This window comes from Nicotiana tabacum, chromosome 2, assembly GCF_000715075.1.
Source record: "Nicotiana tabacum cultivar K326 chromosome 2, ASM71507v2, whole genome shotgun sequence".
Lineage (NCBI taxonomy): Eukaryota > Viridiplantae > Streptophyta > Magnoliopsida > Solanales > Solanaceae > Nicotiana > Nicotiana tabacum.
In genome coordinates, this window is record NC_134081.1 from 83,875,277 (window position 1) to 83,888,090 (window position 12,814).

Consider the following 12,814-nt stretch of genomic DNA (forward strand, 5'->3'; position numbering starts at 1 on the left):
TCTTTTTTTTCAAATTAACCCTTTAGCATCAATTGTTCTAGAATTAAGAAGCACGTAAATAGACAAAAGATTAAAGAATTAATAAGGAGACTAGACTAGTCAAATTACTGTTTTTATTAATATTTTCTTAAATGTAAAATCTTATCCTGATAGCAAAATGGGAATAGGGAAAAAGTAATTTTTTTAAAGTGGCAGAGAAAAAGAATATGAGGAAATATATAAATATTTTCCGTTTCAGACCAACCCCTTTACCCTTCTTATCAGTGTTCTTCCTCTCACTGGCTATTTATATTTGTGATGGAGAAGGGAGTGATGGAAAAGGATACTTCCTCCAACTTTCTCTTTTTCCTTTTCCTGATGTAATCAGTCGGGTCAAATTGAACAATTTCAGCTTTAAGGTATTGACGCATTTGTTTCTTCTTTTTTCCTTTCATATTGTGATAAAGTCCCCATGTTACATTCAACTGAGGAAAAAACAGAGGACAAGTTTAATCTTCTAATTGAACTCTTGGAATTTGTTCAGAAAGAACATGGCGAAGCGTTATTGCGTAATGTTTTTATACGAAGAAAGTGTATATCAAGTCATTTGCCCTACCACGATAAAAACAATAACAAAAAAAAAAAAAAAATGTCTAAGTAGGGTGGGGGGTGTGCGCCTTGTGTAAGCTAGATGAGCTGTTTCCTATAAATCCTCGGTTGAAGAAAAGCATTCAAGAAAGGTTTGAAAAAATATTGTCAATAAACTGTCAGTTTTAGTTACTCCGTCATATATACACTAGTACTGTTGAAACAAGACAAAGTAAATGCATTTCACTTCTAAAATCCAATTGTATTTTATGTCTATCTTGGCTCTAGGACTGTTAACGACACGTTGTTACTGAGACATCCTTCATCAGCTGACTCTGTTGATTCCATTGAATTCCTCTCTACGAAAAAACCAGGCTGCTTTGGTTGAGGAAGAACCAAATCCTCATTTCCCAACCAGAAAACTACTGACGCCATTGTAGGCCTATCCTCTGGTAGTTTTTGGACGCACAACAAACCAACCTGAATGCATCTCAACACTTGAGATTCTGAAAATGATTCTTCCAAACATTCGTCCATCAGTTCCAACGCTTTGCCTTCATTCCAAAGTAACCATGCCTAAAGTAACAAACAGAACACATTTATACAGTTGCATTTACAAAGAGTCAAATTAAGGGATCGAAGTTCTGTGCCATATATGCTTACATGTCCCAAAAGATTGTGATGATGTTCCAAATGACGAAATCTCCTGTTCCTTCTGCCGCTAACTATTTCTAGAATGATTACACCGATGCTGAATACATCTGATTTTACTGAATATTTCCCATCAACAGCATATTCTGGGGACATATATCCACTGCATCAACTCAACCAATTTACGTTCATGTACTGACTGAATGTAATAAAGATTCAATGGTGAAGGTTTGTAGAACTTACTATGTCCCTATTACTCTCTTTGTTTTTCCTTCCACTTGGTCTCCGCCCAAAATTTTGGCAAGGCCAAAATCAGAAATTTTGGCATTCATGCCACTATCTAATAAAATGTTGCTGGTTTTGAGATCTCTGTGAATAATTCTTAATCTTGAGTCCTGGTGAAGATAAAGAAGACCTCGAGATATTCCCATAGCAATTTCAAAGCGGTTCTTCCATGGAAGTGAGGGATTTCTGCTTGGATCTGTACAATGTATCATTGAGGGCTTGCAGGAATATCGAGGACTTATCAAATACTAGGAGTAGTATTTAGTTAAAGAATCATTACCAAAAATGAAATAGTCCAAGCTAGTGTTTGGCATAAACTCATAGATTAGCATCCTTTCTTCTCCTTCAAGGCAACAGCCCAAAAGCTTGACAAGGTTCCTGTGCTGCAGCTTGGAAATGAGAACGATTTCATTTTTTAACTCTTGAACGCCTTGTCCAGAATACTTTGATAGCCTCTTTACTGCTATCTCTTGTCCATTTGGTAGGATACCCTGCAATTTTCTATCAACTGTCAAAAATACCACTTCTAGCTAGAATCTCAGATCAAAGTTGACTTACCTTGTAAACCGGTCCAAAGCCGCCCTCACCAATCACATTAGCAGAAGAGAAGTTATTAGTGGCACTAGTAACAGCAACTAAATCAAACAATGGCAACTCCATCTCCTCATTTGAAACTTCTGAACCTGTCAATAATATACATTCACCCGTCACAAACATGATATTAATGAAAATTTGGTAAAGGCAAACAGTATTAGCCAGATTAAAGTTCACCTAGGTCACACAGAATTCAGGGTTAACAATTTTCTAGTAAAGCTGTTTGACAAGAGTAGTATATTTACCTGTTCTTCTTTTCCTTCTTTGGAAGGAAAACCAAGCTAAAACGCTGAGGATAAATGTTGCTAGTACAGCTGAAATGACAGCAATCAGGGTTGACCTCTTTCTCCTCCGCTTCCTGTCTGAATCTGTTTAATAATTAGTCCATAAGCAGTCTTCACTCTTCAGTAGTGAATTGCATAAGTGTATTACTTTTATTTTGTTATGAAGCCCCAGCAGACTTGGTAAAAATAACTTGTGGACCAATGTTTTCAATGACCCGTTTGGCCATAGATTTTATCAAAATAAACTTGGGTTTTATTTGGCAAACACATGTTTGGCCATAGATTTTGCCTACATTTTGGCCAAATCCCAAATCCCAAAACCAGCTTTGGGCCAAAATATCACTATTATATTTTTTAAAAATTGCCCCAAATTTTTGTATTTTATAAAAAAGCCCACCATTTATTATTTTGTAACGATGTTGCTTCGTCTTCTCAGTCATCTGATAGTGTATCATGTTGTTCATTATAAAAATGATAATTTTGTATCAAATTTATTTATGTTTAGGACTATGATTTGCGATAATATAATGAATGTTATTGATAATGGTACTATTGGGTATTTGTGATAGTTTTTAAAACTTGTGGGTATAAGTCATGTTTCATATTTTTCCAAACCAAACTTTACCCAAAACAGATGTCCAAACACATTTTTCATCTTCAAACCAAACTTCACCCAAATCAAATTTTTCAGAATAAATTTGGGAATTTATGGCCAAACGCTAGCTTAATCGATATCGAGCTGCACTGTTAATTGGGACATCTTCTCTGACAGATGACCCAAATTAAAGTACAGTAGCGCTATCTCATGTAGTAGTATCCAGCATTACATGATGCTTAATTCTTTGTGCAGCAAAAGTTTTAAAAGGTTAAGTTATTGGTTCACAGTTGGTGCAAATTATTATATACAATTGCACACACTTTCATGGTTCAGACCTCTTCTCTTGCTGCTAATTACAAATCACAAATTGTGTTCTCGCAAGAAATTCGAGTTAATTGTCGAAACTTGAATTTCGTTGGCTTTGTAGAATCCTGGAGAAATTCTGCCACCATCTTCGTAGTAACGTAAGTCAGAGGCTAAAATTCCTTATGGACAAGGATTACACTATCAAAACCGGTTCCCCAACTCTATAATTTTCCTAACACCAGCTACTAAAGCACCTACTTAACTTTAATGTCTATCAACTATCAAGTAAGAAAATAAGATAAGTAGTAGATTTCCTTCAATTCTAAGGAATTGTGCATTTCTATTGTATAATAAAATGAAAAAAATGGTACAGGGTAGTGTCATTACCTAATTCTGAAGCAGCGACTCTCACGAACAGGTCTTGCTCATTGTGGCTCAACTCTCTAATATCAATGAGTTCACCAAACCATAGTAAGCATCCACTTCCACCATTTCTAACATCAAGATTTGAGTAGGCTGTACAATTGCAATCAGTCAAGCACATTTTTTTGCATTCTTCAAGGTTCATGCTCTGATTATACCACGAATGTCTAGAATCCGGCATCTTAATACCCGTCAATTTAAGAAAATCATCTTGGTTACAAGCCAAAGAAGTTCTCCTTACACAACCACTAGACCAGTCCGCTGCATACCATTGATTCGGATACCTGTGAAAACATAATTATGTAATTAAAATAAACTTCCACGTGCTTGGCCCAGGGATAAGAATTTAGCCATACGGCGAGAGAGCTTGTGAAAACATAATTAAGTAATTAAAAATGTGTTCTCCCTAATAACTTAAGAAGAGACAGTCATCCAGTTTAACAAATACCTAGGCTCGAAACCTCTCAGACAGTCACATGGAGGTGAGTTATTGATGTTGCAGCTTGCATAAGGTCCACATAAAGCAAAACGATCACAGTTACCAAATTGTGCTGTCAAGTAGAGAAACCAGCTCTGACTGCGCTCTATCCATGTTAGGTGCTCTACAACCCCATCCGCGTCGATCACCACCCTGGTGGGCAGGGACGCATTCTTAATCTCGTATTTGTAGTAAATTTCTTGCTGATTAATAACAAACTCGAAAGTATAATACATATTTGGTTTAGAATTAGGACTACCACTAAATGCAATACCGTTCCATGGCCCTACGCTATATACTATAGATGAATTTTTCAGCACGAACAATTGAGGGTACCCATGAGAATCAAGAAAGTCTGCATATTCACCAGGAGCAGGATCATCTGCGCTCTTCCATGGTGATCTGTACCAATTCATGCCTGTGACCAAATTGCGTCCAAGCTTCATGCCAGGTAATAAAGTATTTCCTGGATAGTCAAAACTCTGCCACACGAGATTAATCTCCACGTCTCTGTCATTTCTGCCACTAACAACAAGATTCCCCGAATCCAAAAGCCGTGCTTTTGGATTCTTTAAGGATCTTGATGAGTTTGATGACCAAATTGAGGCATTGGAACTGTTGACAAGTACAAGAGTTCCACTGGGTTTAAGTGTTAACATTCCTGAAGTGTCATTCAATGGAATGTTTCTGTTGGCAACCCAGACGACAGTTCTAGGTGATATCTTCTTGTACCATATCCCAACATAGCGATTCTTGGAATTTCCAGGGCTGAAAAATCCAAGTTCATAAACCCCACCAGCTGAAACAATTGTATCACCATCTCTAATGGGTTTATCTCTAGTGATCGTGTCTAATGCTGCAGAAGTTAGTAAGATGAAGAGTAATTGGGAACAAACAAATAAAGGTAGCCCTTTCATGAATTCTGACTCATGTTTTAAGTTGACAAGGTTAAAGCCTTAAAGCCATATTATAGGGGACACAGAGAGAATTCCACTAACTTTGACTGACAAGGCTAATTTTCCCTGTCCAATCTAAAGTTATGTTCATTATTCGTTTATATAAAGAAAATGACAAGAAATCTTATTTGCATAACTGAAATGTGAATTGGATCTTGGAAGCATCTTAAGGAAATAAGCTAAATATATGGTTTTGGAAAACTCTTAATGAAGGTCTTTCACGGCTTCTTTATTTTATTGGCAACTACCTAAAATTTAGAATTTTCTCCTGTGATTTCATTTTAACCTTTTTACGAGCCAATCACTTAACTGTGAATAATATCACTTCAAAATTGAATAGTTCGTTCAACTTAACTGCTGAGACTTGAGAGGCATATATAAAGGCGGCTAAGAAATTACATTATTAGCATGTAAAAGTCTCAACTAGTTCAAAGTTGTACGCCTTTGACACCCCAATTCCCACTTATAAACCGGTGTTTGCAATAAATCTATGCTATGCCCCTCCACATTTGCTTTTATTATTTAATCTTCGTTAATTTTTATATAAACTTTTACCTTATTTTATCACCGAGCTATGCTAAGTTAGTATTATTGGTGGTTCTTTTAATATGTCCTTTAAGGATTTGACACTCCTATTAAGTAAAATTAATTAATTAATCACATTAATCATAAAGGATATATGAGTAAATCCTCATATCTCTTCCTTAAATAAAATAATAATAAATGACAATACGTTTTTAGAATAGTAAAGGTGTGACGAGAAAAAGAAAATTCATGTCTTCTTAGCTTTTAAATTGCCAAATACTTTTACCAAATCTTTTAGATAAAGTGAAAAATAAAAGAATGTGAAAAAATTTAATTCAGTATAAACATCAAATACGTATAAATATTATTATCTTTTCAACGGAGAAGGGAGTGATGGAAAGGGATACTTCCTCCTCCTTTTTTCTTTCCTTTTCCTGATACAATCAATCAGGTCAAAATAAAAAATAAGATTTCTACCATTTCTCATTACATATTTCATAATATTGACGCATTCGTTTTTTCTTTTTTCTTTTCATAATGTAAATCGTGGTAAAGTCACCATATCTATTTTTTCCTTTTCTTTTTTATTTTATTTTAAGAGAAGTCACCATCTCATATTCAACTGAGAGTAAAGAAACAAAAAGTCTAGTTTGCCATGCTAAATATAATCTTCTACTAGTCCTCCTGGAAGTTGTTGAGAAATATGGCGTTATTAATGTTTATATAATACAAAGAAGTTATTGTTATAAATATATTATATTGTGGAGGTTCATTTAGTACTCTGTTATAAATAAACTTTCTGAAAAAGTTTATCCATATTGGATTTCAATGTAAATATGTTTATCTATTTAGTGTTCTATTGGAAATAAGCCTCCTGAAGAATATTATTATTTCGACACTCCGTTGTGGATAAATATTACTCCTATATAAGATTATCTATAGCTAGTACAATAACAACTTACACAGCAGTTTGCAGTTGCAACTTGCAAGCAGCTTATACAGCAGCTTTCATAACAACTTACAGTAGCAACTTACATAATAACTTCCTTTCTTCTATAAATAGAAGAGATTTTTGTTCATTATGTACATTAGATTGAAGTTGAATAATATATCAGTTTCTCTCTATACTTGTCTTTACTTTACAGTTTTATTTATAACACGTTATCAGCATGCGACTCTACCATTTTGAGAACTTATGTCTTTGAAGTGTGTTCATCTTCGATGTAAGGCGACACTCTTACGTTTGTGGTTAGATCTTGCTCATTCCGAGCATCATAAGGCAGATTATATCTTTGAGGTGGCAAATTTTTCTTCTTGGCAGTAGTGATGTAGATATCACTTACATCTGGAGTGGCCAAATTTGCGTAAATTAATTTGAGCTTTTTGCTTATATTTTAATATCTTTATCATCGTTTGCTTGGTTATATGTTACGTATACAGTACCTATTTTGGTATTTGTTTTCATCCTAATTATTTTTAATAAAGAATTTTAACGTGGATAACATTATTAGATCCACTTAAACTCCAGTAGAGTTTGCAAGAAATATACAACCACCAGAAGTGGTTATGTTTCGCATATCTCCTTGTAACTAACTTTTGTTAACCACCACAAGTGGTATATGCCTATGACCACAAGAAGTGATAATTTAGGCTTTATATGATTACAATTGAAGATAAGCTAGATAAATATTCTCTTTATTACATGCACGCCTCTATTTGCTTCTGAAGTAGTTAATATTTTAAAAGAGGTTGCACCATCACAATTTGATGTGATTAATGCGCGTTCAGATAATTATGTTTGATTTTCTGAAGGATGAGAAATTTTGATAAATATTAATATATTCCCTTAAATGAATGTGACAATATTAATAAAGCCATAAATATGAACGCACTCTTGATGTAAATATATTACGATTCACCTCCATAAGAGGTAATATGATTGAAATAATATATACTCAAATTTTCGTATTTTAAATTTGCTCCTAAAGAAGTAAAACAATTGAAATTTCCTCCTCAAGTAGGAAAATATTATGAAGAGGTGTTTTCTTGTGCTTAATTGTTTTATATTGTTCATTTGATTATAATTTTCTCTCATGATACCAAAAGTGTCTGAGCAATATTTGATAGTACAAAATATATCAAAAACTCCTGAAGAGCTAACTGTTTGTCTAGAAGACACATGACACCAGTAGTGTCCGAATAATATTAGATTGTAGGTAATAAATAAAGGCTCTTGAAGAGCTTACATATAAATATATCATTTATATTAAATGATTATGGTCAAAATATTTGTTGTAGTAAACCCGAAGTTTACTAATACTAATGGCTATCATATTGAGACTACAAATGATTGTAAGCGAAGCTTTAGCTCCCAGAGTCATCGCGTTCGCGGTCAGGTGGAAAGTTACCCGACTTATTCTTCAATTCGTACTATATCATGTATTACAGTAAACCAGAAGTTTACTAATGCAAAAACAGTCACAGTAAATCAGAAGTTTTACTGAGGTAAAAGTAGCTACAAGAAATCAGAAATTTACTGATACGAAAGTAGCCACAATAAACCAGAAGTTTACTAATGCAAATATTTTTGCCATAGTAAATCAGATGTAACGATCCGACTGGTCGTTTTGAGTATTATGGCCCCTTTCCCCCATTTACTGCTCATTTTTTGCTTACAGTTGTTATGTGAATTTTTGGGGTATTTGGTTCGGGTCTGGTGAGGTTTCAGAATGAATTGAGACACATAGTCTCAAGGATGAAGACTTAACTTGAAAAGGTTGATCAGATGTTGACTTATGTGTAAACTGCTTCGGAATAGAGTTTTAATGATTTCAGTAGCTCCGTATGGTGATTTTAGATTTAGGAGTGTGTTCAGATAATTATTTGGAAGTCCATAGTTAATTTTGGCTAGAAGTGACGAAATAAGGAAATGGAAGGTTTGGAAGTTTGACCGCGATTTGACTTTGTTGATATCGGGGTCAGAATCCAGTTATGGATATTTTTATAGGTCCGTTATATCATTTATGACTTGTGTGAAAATGATTTGAACTAAATCGGACTTGATTTGATAGACTTCAGCGTCGAATGTAGAAGTTGGAATTCGCTAGTTTTCATTAGGCTTGAATTGGGGTGCGATTCATATTTTTAGCATTGTTTGGTGTGATTTGAGGCCTCGACTAAGTTCGTATGATATTTTAGGACTTGTTGGTGTATTTGGTTGAGCTCCAGGATGCCTCGGGTAAGTTTCGGATGGTTAACGCATCAATTTTGGACTTGGTATTATAGCTGCAGATTTTCTGGTGCACTGTCTGGTTTCCTTCTACGCGAACGAGTGAGATGGTCTGCGATCGCGTAGGCTTAGATGGACAATGGAGGTTTTGTTCTATGCGGTCGTGTGGGGAGGTACGCGATCGCTAAGCTTTGTATACCAGTGCATCGCGAACACATGAGGCATGTCGCGTTTGCGAAGAGGAATTGGAGCAGGAGCTGGTCACACAAAGTTATTCTTATCGATCGCGTGAATAAGTCCGTGATCGCGTAGGTATGTGGAGCCAATAATTCATTATCACGTGAAGTTATCCGTGATCGCGTAAGGTTAAATTTTGGCAATGGAAATTGTGCTTCGCGATCGCGGGAATTGGTCCGCGATCACATAAAGTAAATGACTGGAAAACAAAACTTAAGTTCGTCTCAATTTCCATTTTTGACGATTTGGAGTTCGGGGAGAGGCGATTTTCGGGAGATTTTCAAGAAAAATATCAGGGTAAGAGTTCTTAACTCAATTTTGGTCAAATTACCCGAATCTATGGTTATTTTTAGCATTTAATTGGTGTTTTAAGTTGGAAAGATTGTGAAAACCCTTAAGGTTAAATTGAAGATTTGAGGGTCGAGTTGATGTTAGAATTTGGTAAATTTGGTATGGTTGGACTCGTGGTTGAATGTTCGTTCATATTTTGTAACATTTGTCGGGTTCCGAGATATGGGCCCCATTGTTGATTTTGGGTGGATTTTCGAATTTAACTGGGAAATTTAGTATTTTCATATGGAATTGATTCCTATAATTTGTGTTGATTGTATCGAATTAATTGTGACTAGATTCGAGGTATTCAGAGGCCGATTCGCGAGGCAAGGGCATATTGGAATAGAGAATTTTCACCGTTTGAGGTAAGTAACACTTCTAAGACTAGTTCTGAGGGTATGAATCCTTGAATTACGTGTTATATGAATTATTTGGAGGTGACGCACGACTTAATTCTTCCGGTTGAGTTGCATAATCAAATAATGATGTCATTATCCACATAGCCTCTATGTGTTAGAGAAATTTGAGTTGAGACTCGTATTAAAGATCATGCTTAGGGTACATGCCAATAATTTGGGACCCACAAGGGTCGTATTGCCGTTGAATAAATTGTTTTAAAAATGTAAATTTCATACTCAGTCATGTTCATCCATTTGTGAGGATATTTATGGGATCAAACTACATGCCGCAACTAGCCATACTGGCTTTATATAAATATATATTACTATATGGATCAGATGCACGCCGTAGTAGGCCTTATAGGATTTATTATTATATGTATAGAGCTGCACGCTGCAGCAGGCCTTACAGGCTTTATTGTTATGGGATCGGGCTGCACGCTGCAGCTGGCCTAAATGGCTTATTATAGCGCTTGGGCTGAAGGAGCCCTTCCGGAGTTTGCACCTCCCACAGTGAGTGCAGTTGATATTATGTTGAGCATGAGAGGTTTTCATTATGTTGCATCACATATGACATGTACATTGGCATATAGACGTAGAGATGTCATATTCGTCATATCATTCGGATTTAATCTATTTTTCTTGTATTGAGTTTAACTGTTGAACTTGAAAGCATGCCTACATTTCTGTACTATTATTTTCTATGATTGGACTGTAATTATTGAGCTTATCACTACTTTCAGCCCAAAGGTTAGTCTTGTTATTTATTGAGTACACTGGGTCAGTTGTACTTATTTGGGAGTGTACCTTGACTGTATATATTGAAAGTACATTTGACTGTAATTTGGGAGTGTATTGTATAAAGACAGTATTTTGTATCAAAAATTTGTAGAATTTTACTCTTAAATTTATTTATTTTGCTTTCAAACATAAAGAAAATTATGGTTTATTGATGTTGTCGGCTTGCCTAGTATTAAGATAGGCGCCATCACGACATGTGATATTTTGGGTCGTGACAAGTTTGTATTAGAGCCTAGGTTACATAGGTCTCACAAGTCATAAGCATGTTTAGTTGAGTCTTGCGGATCGGTACAGAGACGTCTGTACTTATCTTTAAGAGGCTCCCAAACCTTTAGGAAAATTTCACTTTCTTGTATACTGTCGTGCGAATTTGTTGATTCTGGAAACTAAATTTCTTTATTCTATTCTGTCATAGATGGTGAAAACACGTACTACCATATCAGACGGCCAACCACTAGTGCCACCAGTTAGGGCCACGAGAGGTCGGGGTCGTGGTAGAGGTCGAGGTGTAGCTTGCACAACAGTTAGAGCAACACCTGTAGAACCACCAGTTGCTCCAGCTCAGGAGCATGTTCCACATATAGTTAAGCCGGCGGGACCAGCTCAGGCACCAACTATGCCTATTGTGATTCTAGGCCTTCAGGAGGCTTTGATCCAGATATTGACTGTTTGCACTAGCCATACTCAGGTTGTTTCATCTCAGGCCGCACCAGCCACTTTTCAGGCCGGGGAAAGTACTCATACCCCTGTTGCTCATATGCTAGAGCAGGTGGTGCAGGGACTTCAGGTACCGGGGGCACTGCCAGTGCAGCCGATTACAACTGCTCAGGCCAGGTGGGTCCTATTATGAATGGCGAGGAGCATAAGAGACTGGAGAGGTTTGGGAGACTGAGTCCTCCATCATTAAATGGAACTGAGTCAGAGGATACTCAAGCTTTCTTAGACAAATGTCATTGGATTCTTCGTATAACGATTATTCTGGAGACCAGTGGGGTCTCATTTACTACTTTTCAGCTGACCGGGGCAACCTTCAGATGGTGGGAGACTTATGAGAGGAGTAGACTAGTTGGTGCAGCACCACTTTCATGGCATGAATTCTTCGTATTATTCTTGAAGAAGTTTGTGCCACAGACCCATAAGGAGGAGTTGCGCCAGGAAGTTCGAGCATCTACGTCAGGAGGACCTGTCCATGACCCATTATGAGATGCGGTTTTCAGAACTGGCTCGTCATGCAGTTTGGTTGGTTCCCACTGAAAGGGAGAAGATCAGGAGGTTCAATATTGGCCTCAACCAGCAGTTACATTTTGTTATGACTCTAGGGAGTGTAGCAGGTGTTAAATTCGACGAGGTGGTTGATAGAGCTAGGCGACTAGAGATAGTCCGTATTTAGGAGCGTGAGGAGAGGGAGGCCAATAGCTTTCGTGGTCCGGGTAATTCCAGCGGTGTTCCTTCTTGGGGACAACCCGATCACAACATGGGTCTTCCTTATAGGCTCGCTCAGATGGCTCGTCTAGCTCATCGTGGTGCATGAATTAACCATGGTTTATACAGTGCTCGATCGGGTCAGTCTTCTCTTAGTGCACTTCCAGCTCACAGTTCATCTCGTGCACCATCAGTTCAGGGTTCATCTGTACCAAGTTCTTTTGGTTCTCGAGGTCCACCTCAGAACTTGCCACCATTTTCCGAGCGGGATTACTTTGATTGTGGAGAGCTAGGTCATGTGAGGAAATTTTGTCCCTGCCTTTTCCAAGGTCCAATTCAGCAGAAAAGTCAGGCTATGATTCCTGCACCAGCTGCTACACCACCCGCCCAGCCAGCACAGGGTGAGGTTCAGGCATCCAGAGGTCGCCTTACAGGGGCAGGTCGATAGAACTCAAGCTCAATTCTATGTTATTCCTGCCAGGCCAGATGTCGTTACTACAGACACAGTGATCACGGGTATTGTCTCAGTATGTCATAGGGTAGCTTCTATATTATTTGACCCTGGTTCCACATATTCATATATATCATCATATTTTGCACGTTATCTGGATATACCCCATGAATCCTTAGTCACATTTATTCATGTATCTATACCGGTGGGAGATACTATTATTGTGGATCATGTATATCAGTCATGTGTAATGACTATTGGGGTACTGGAGACTAG

General features: G+C 37.0%; 1 protein-coding gene across 3 annotated transcripts; it reads right to left on the reverse strand.

Moving 5' to 3' along the window:
- Positions 1–709: 709 nt before the first annotated feature.
- LOC107776247 (G-type lectin S-receptor-like serine/threonine-protein kinase At4g27290) lies at positions 710–5,231 on the reverse strand. 3 transcript variants are annotated; one of them, XM_016596121.2, is made up of 8 exons: positions 4,157–5,226; positions 3,673–3,992; positions 2,343–2,459; positions 2,062–2,186; positions 1,784–1,994; positions 1,462–1,699; positions 1,231–1,381; positions 710–1,143 (listed from the first exon to the last, which is right to left on the reverse strand). In XM_016596121.2, exons 1-8 carry the CDS (start codon positions 5,101–5,103, stop codon positions 841–843), a joined length of 2,412 nt encoding a protein of 803 aa, XP_016451607.2. In that variant the 5' UTR covers positions 5,104–5,226; the 3' UTR covers positions 710–840. The 3 variants fall into 3 exon arrangements, with proteins under 3 accessions (XP_016451607.2, XP_016451606.2, XP_016451608.2); XM_016596120.2 differs by having other exon boundaries at positions 2,343–2,465; XM_016596122.2 differs by lacking the exon at positions 710–1,143 and having other exon boundaries at positions 1,230–1,364; positions 2,343–2,465; positions 4,157–5,231.
- Between the last annotated feature and the right edge of the window lie 7,583 nt (positions 5,232–12,814).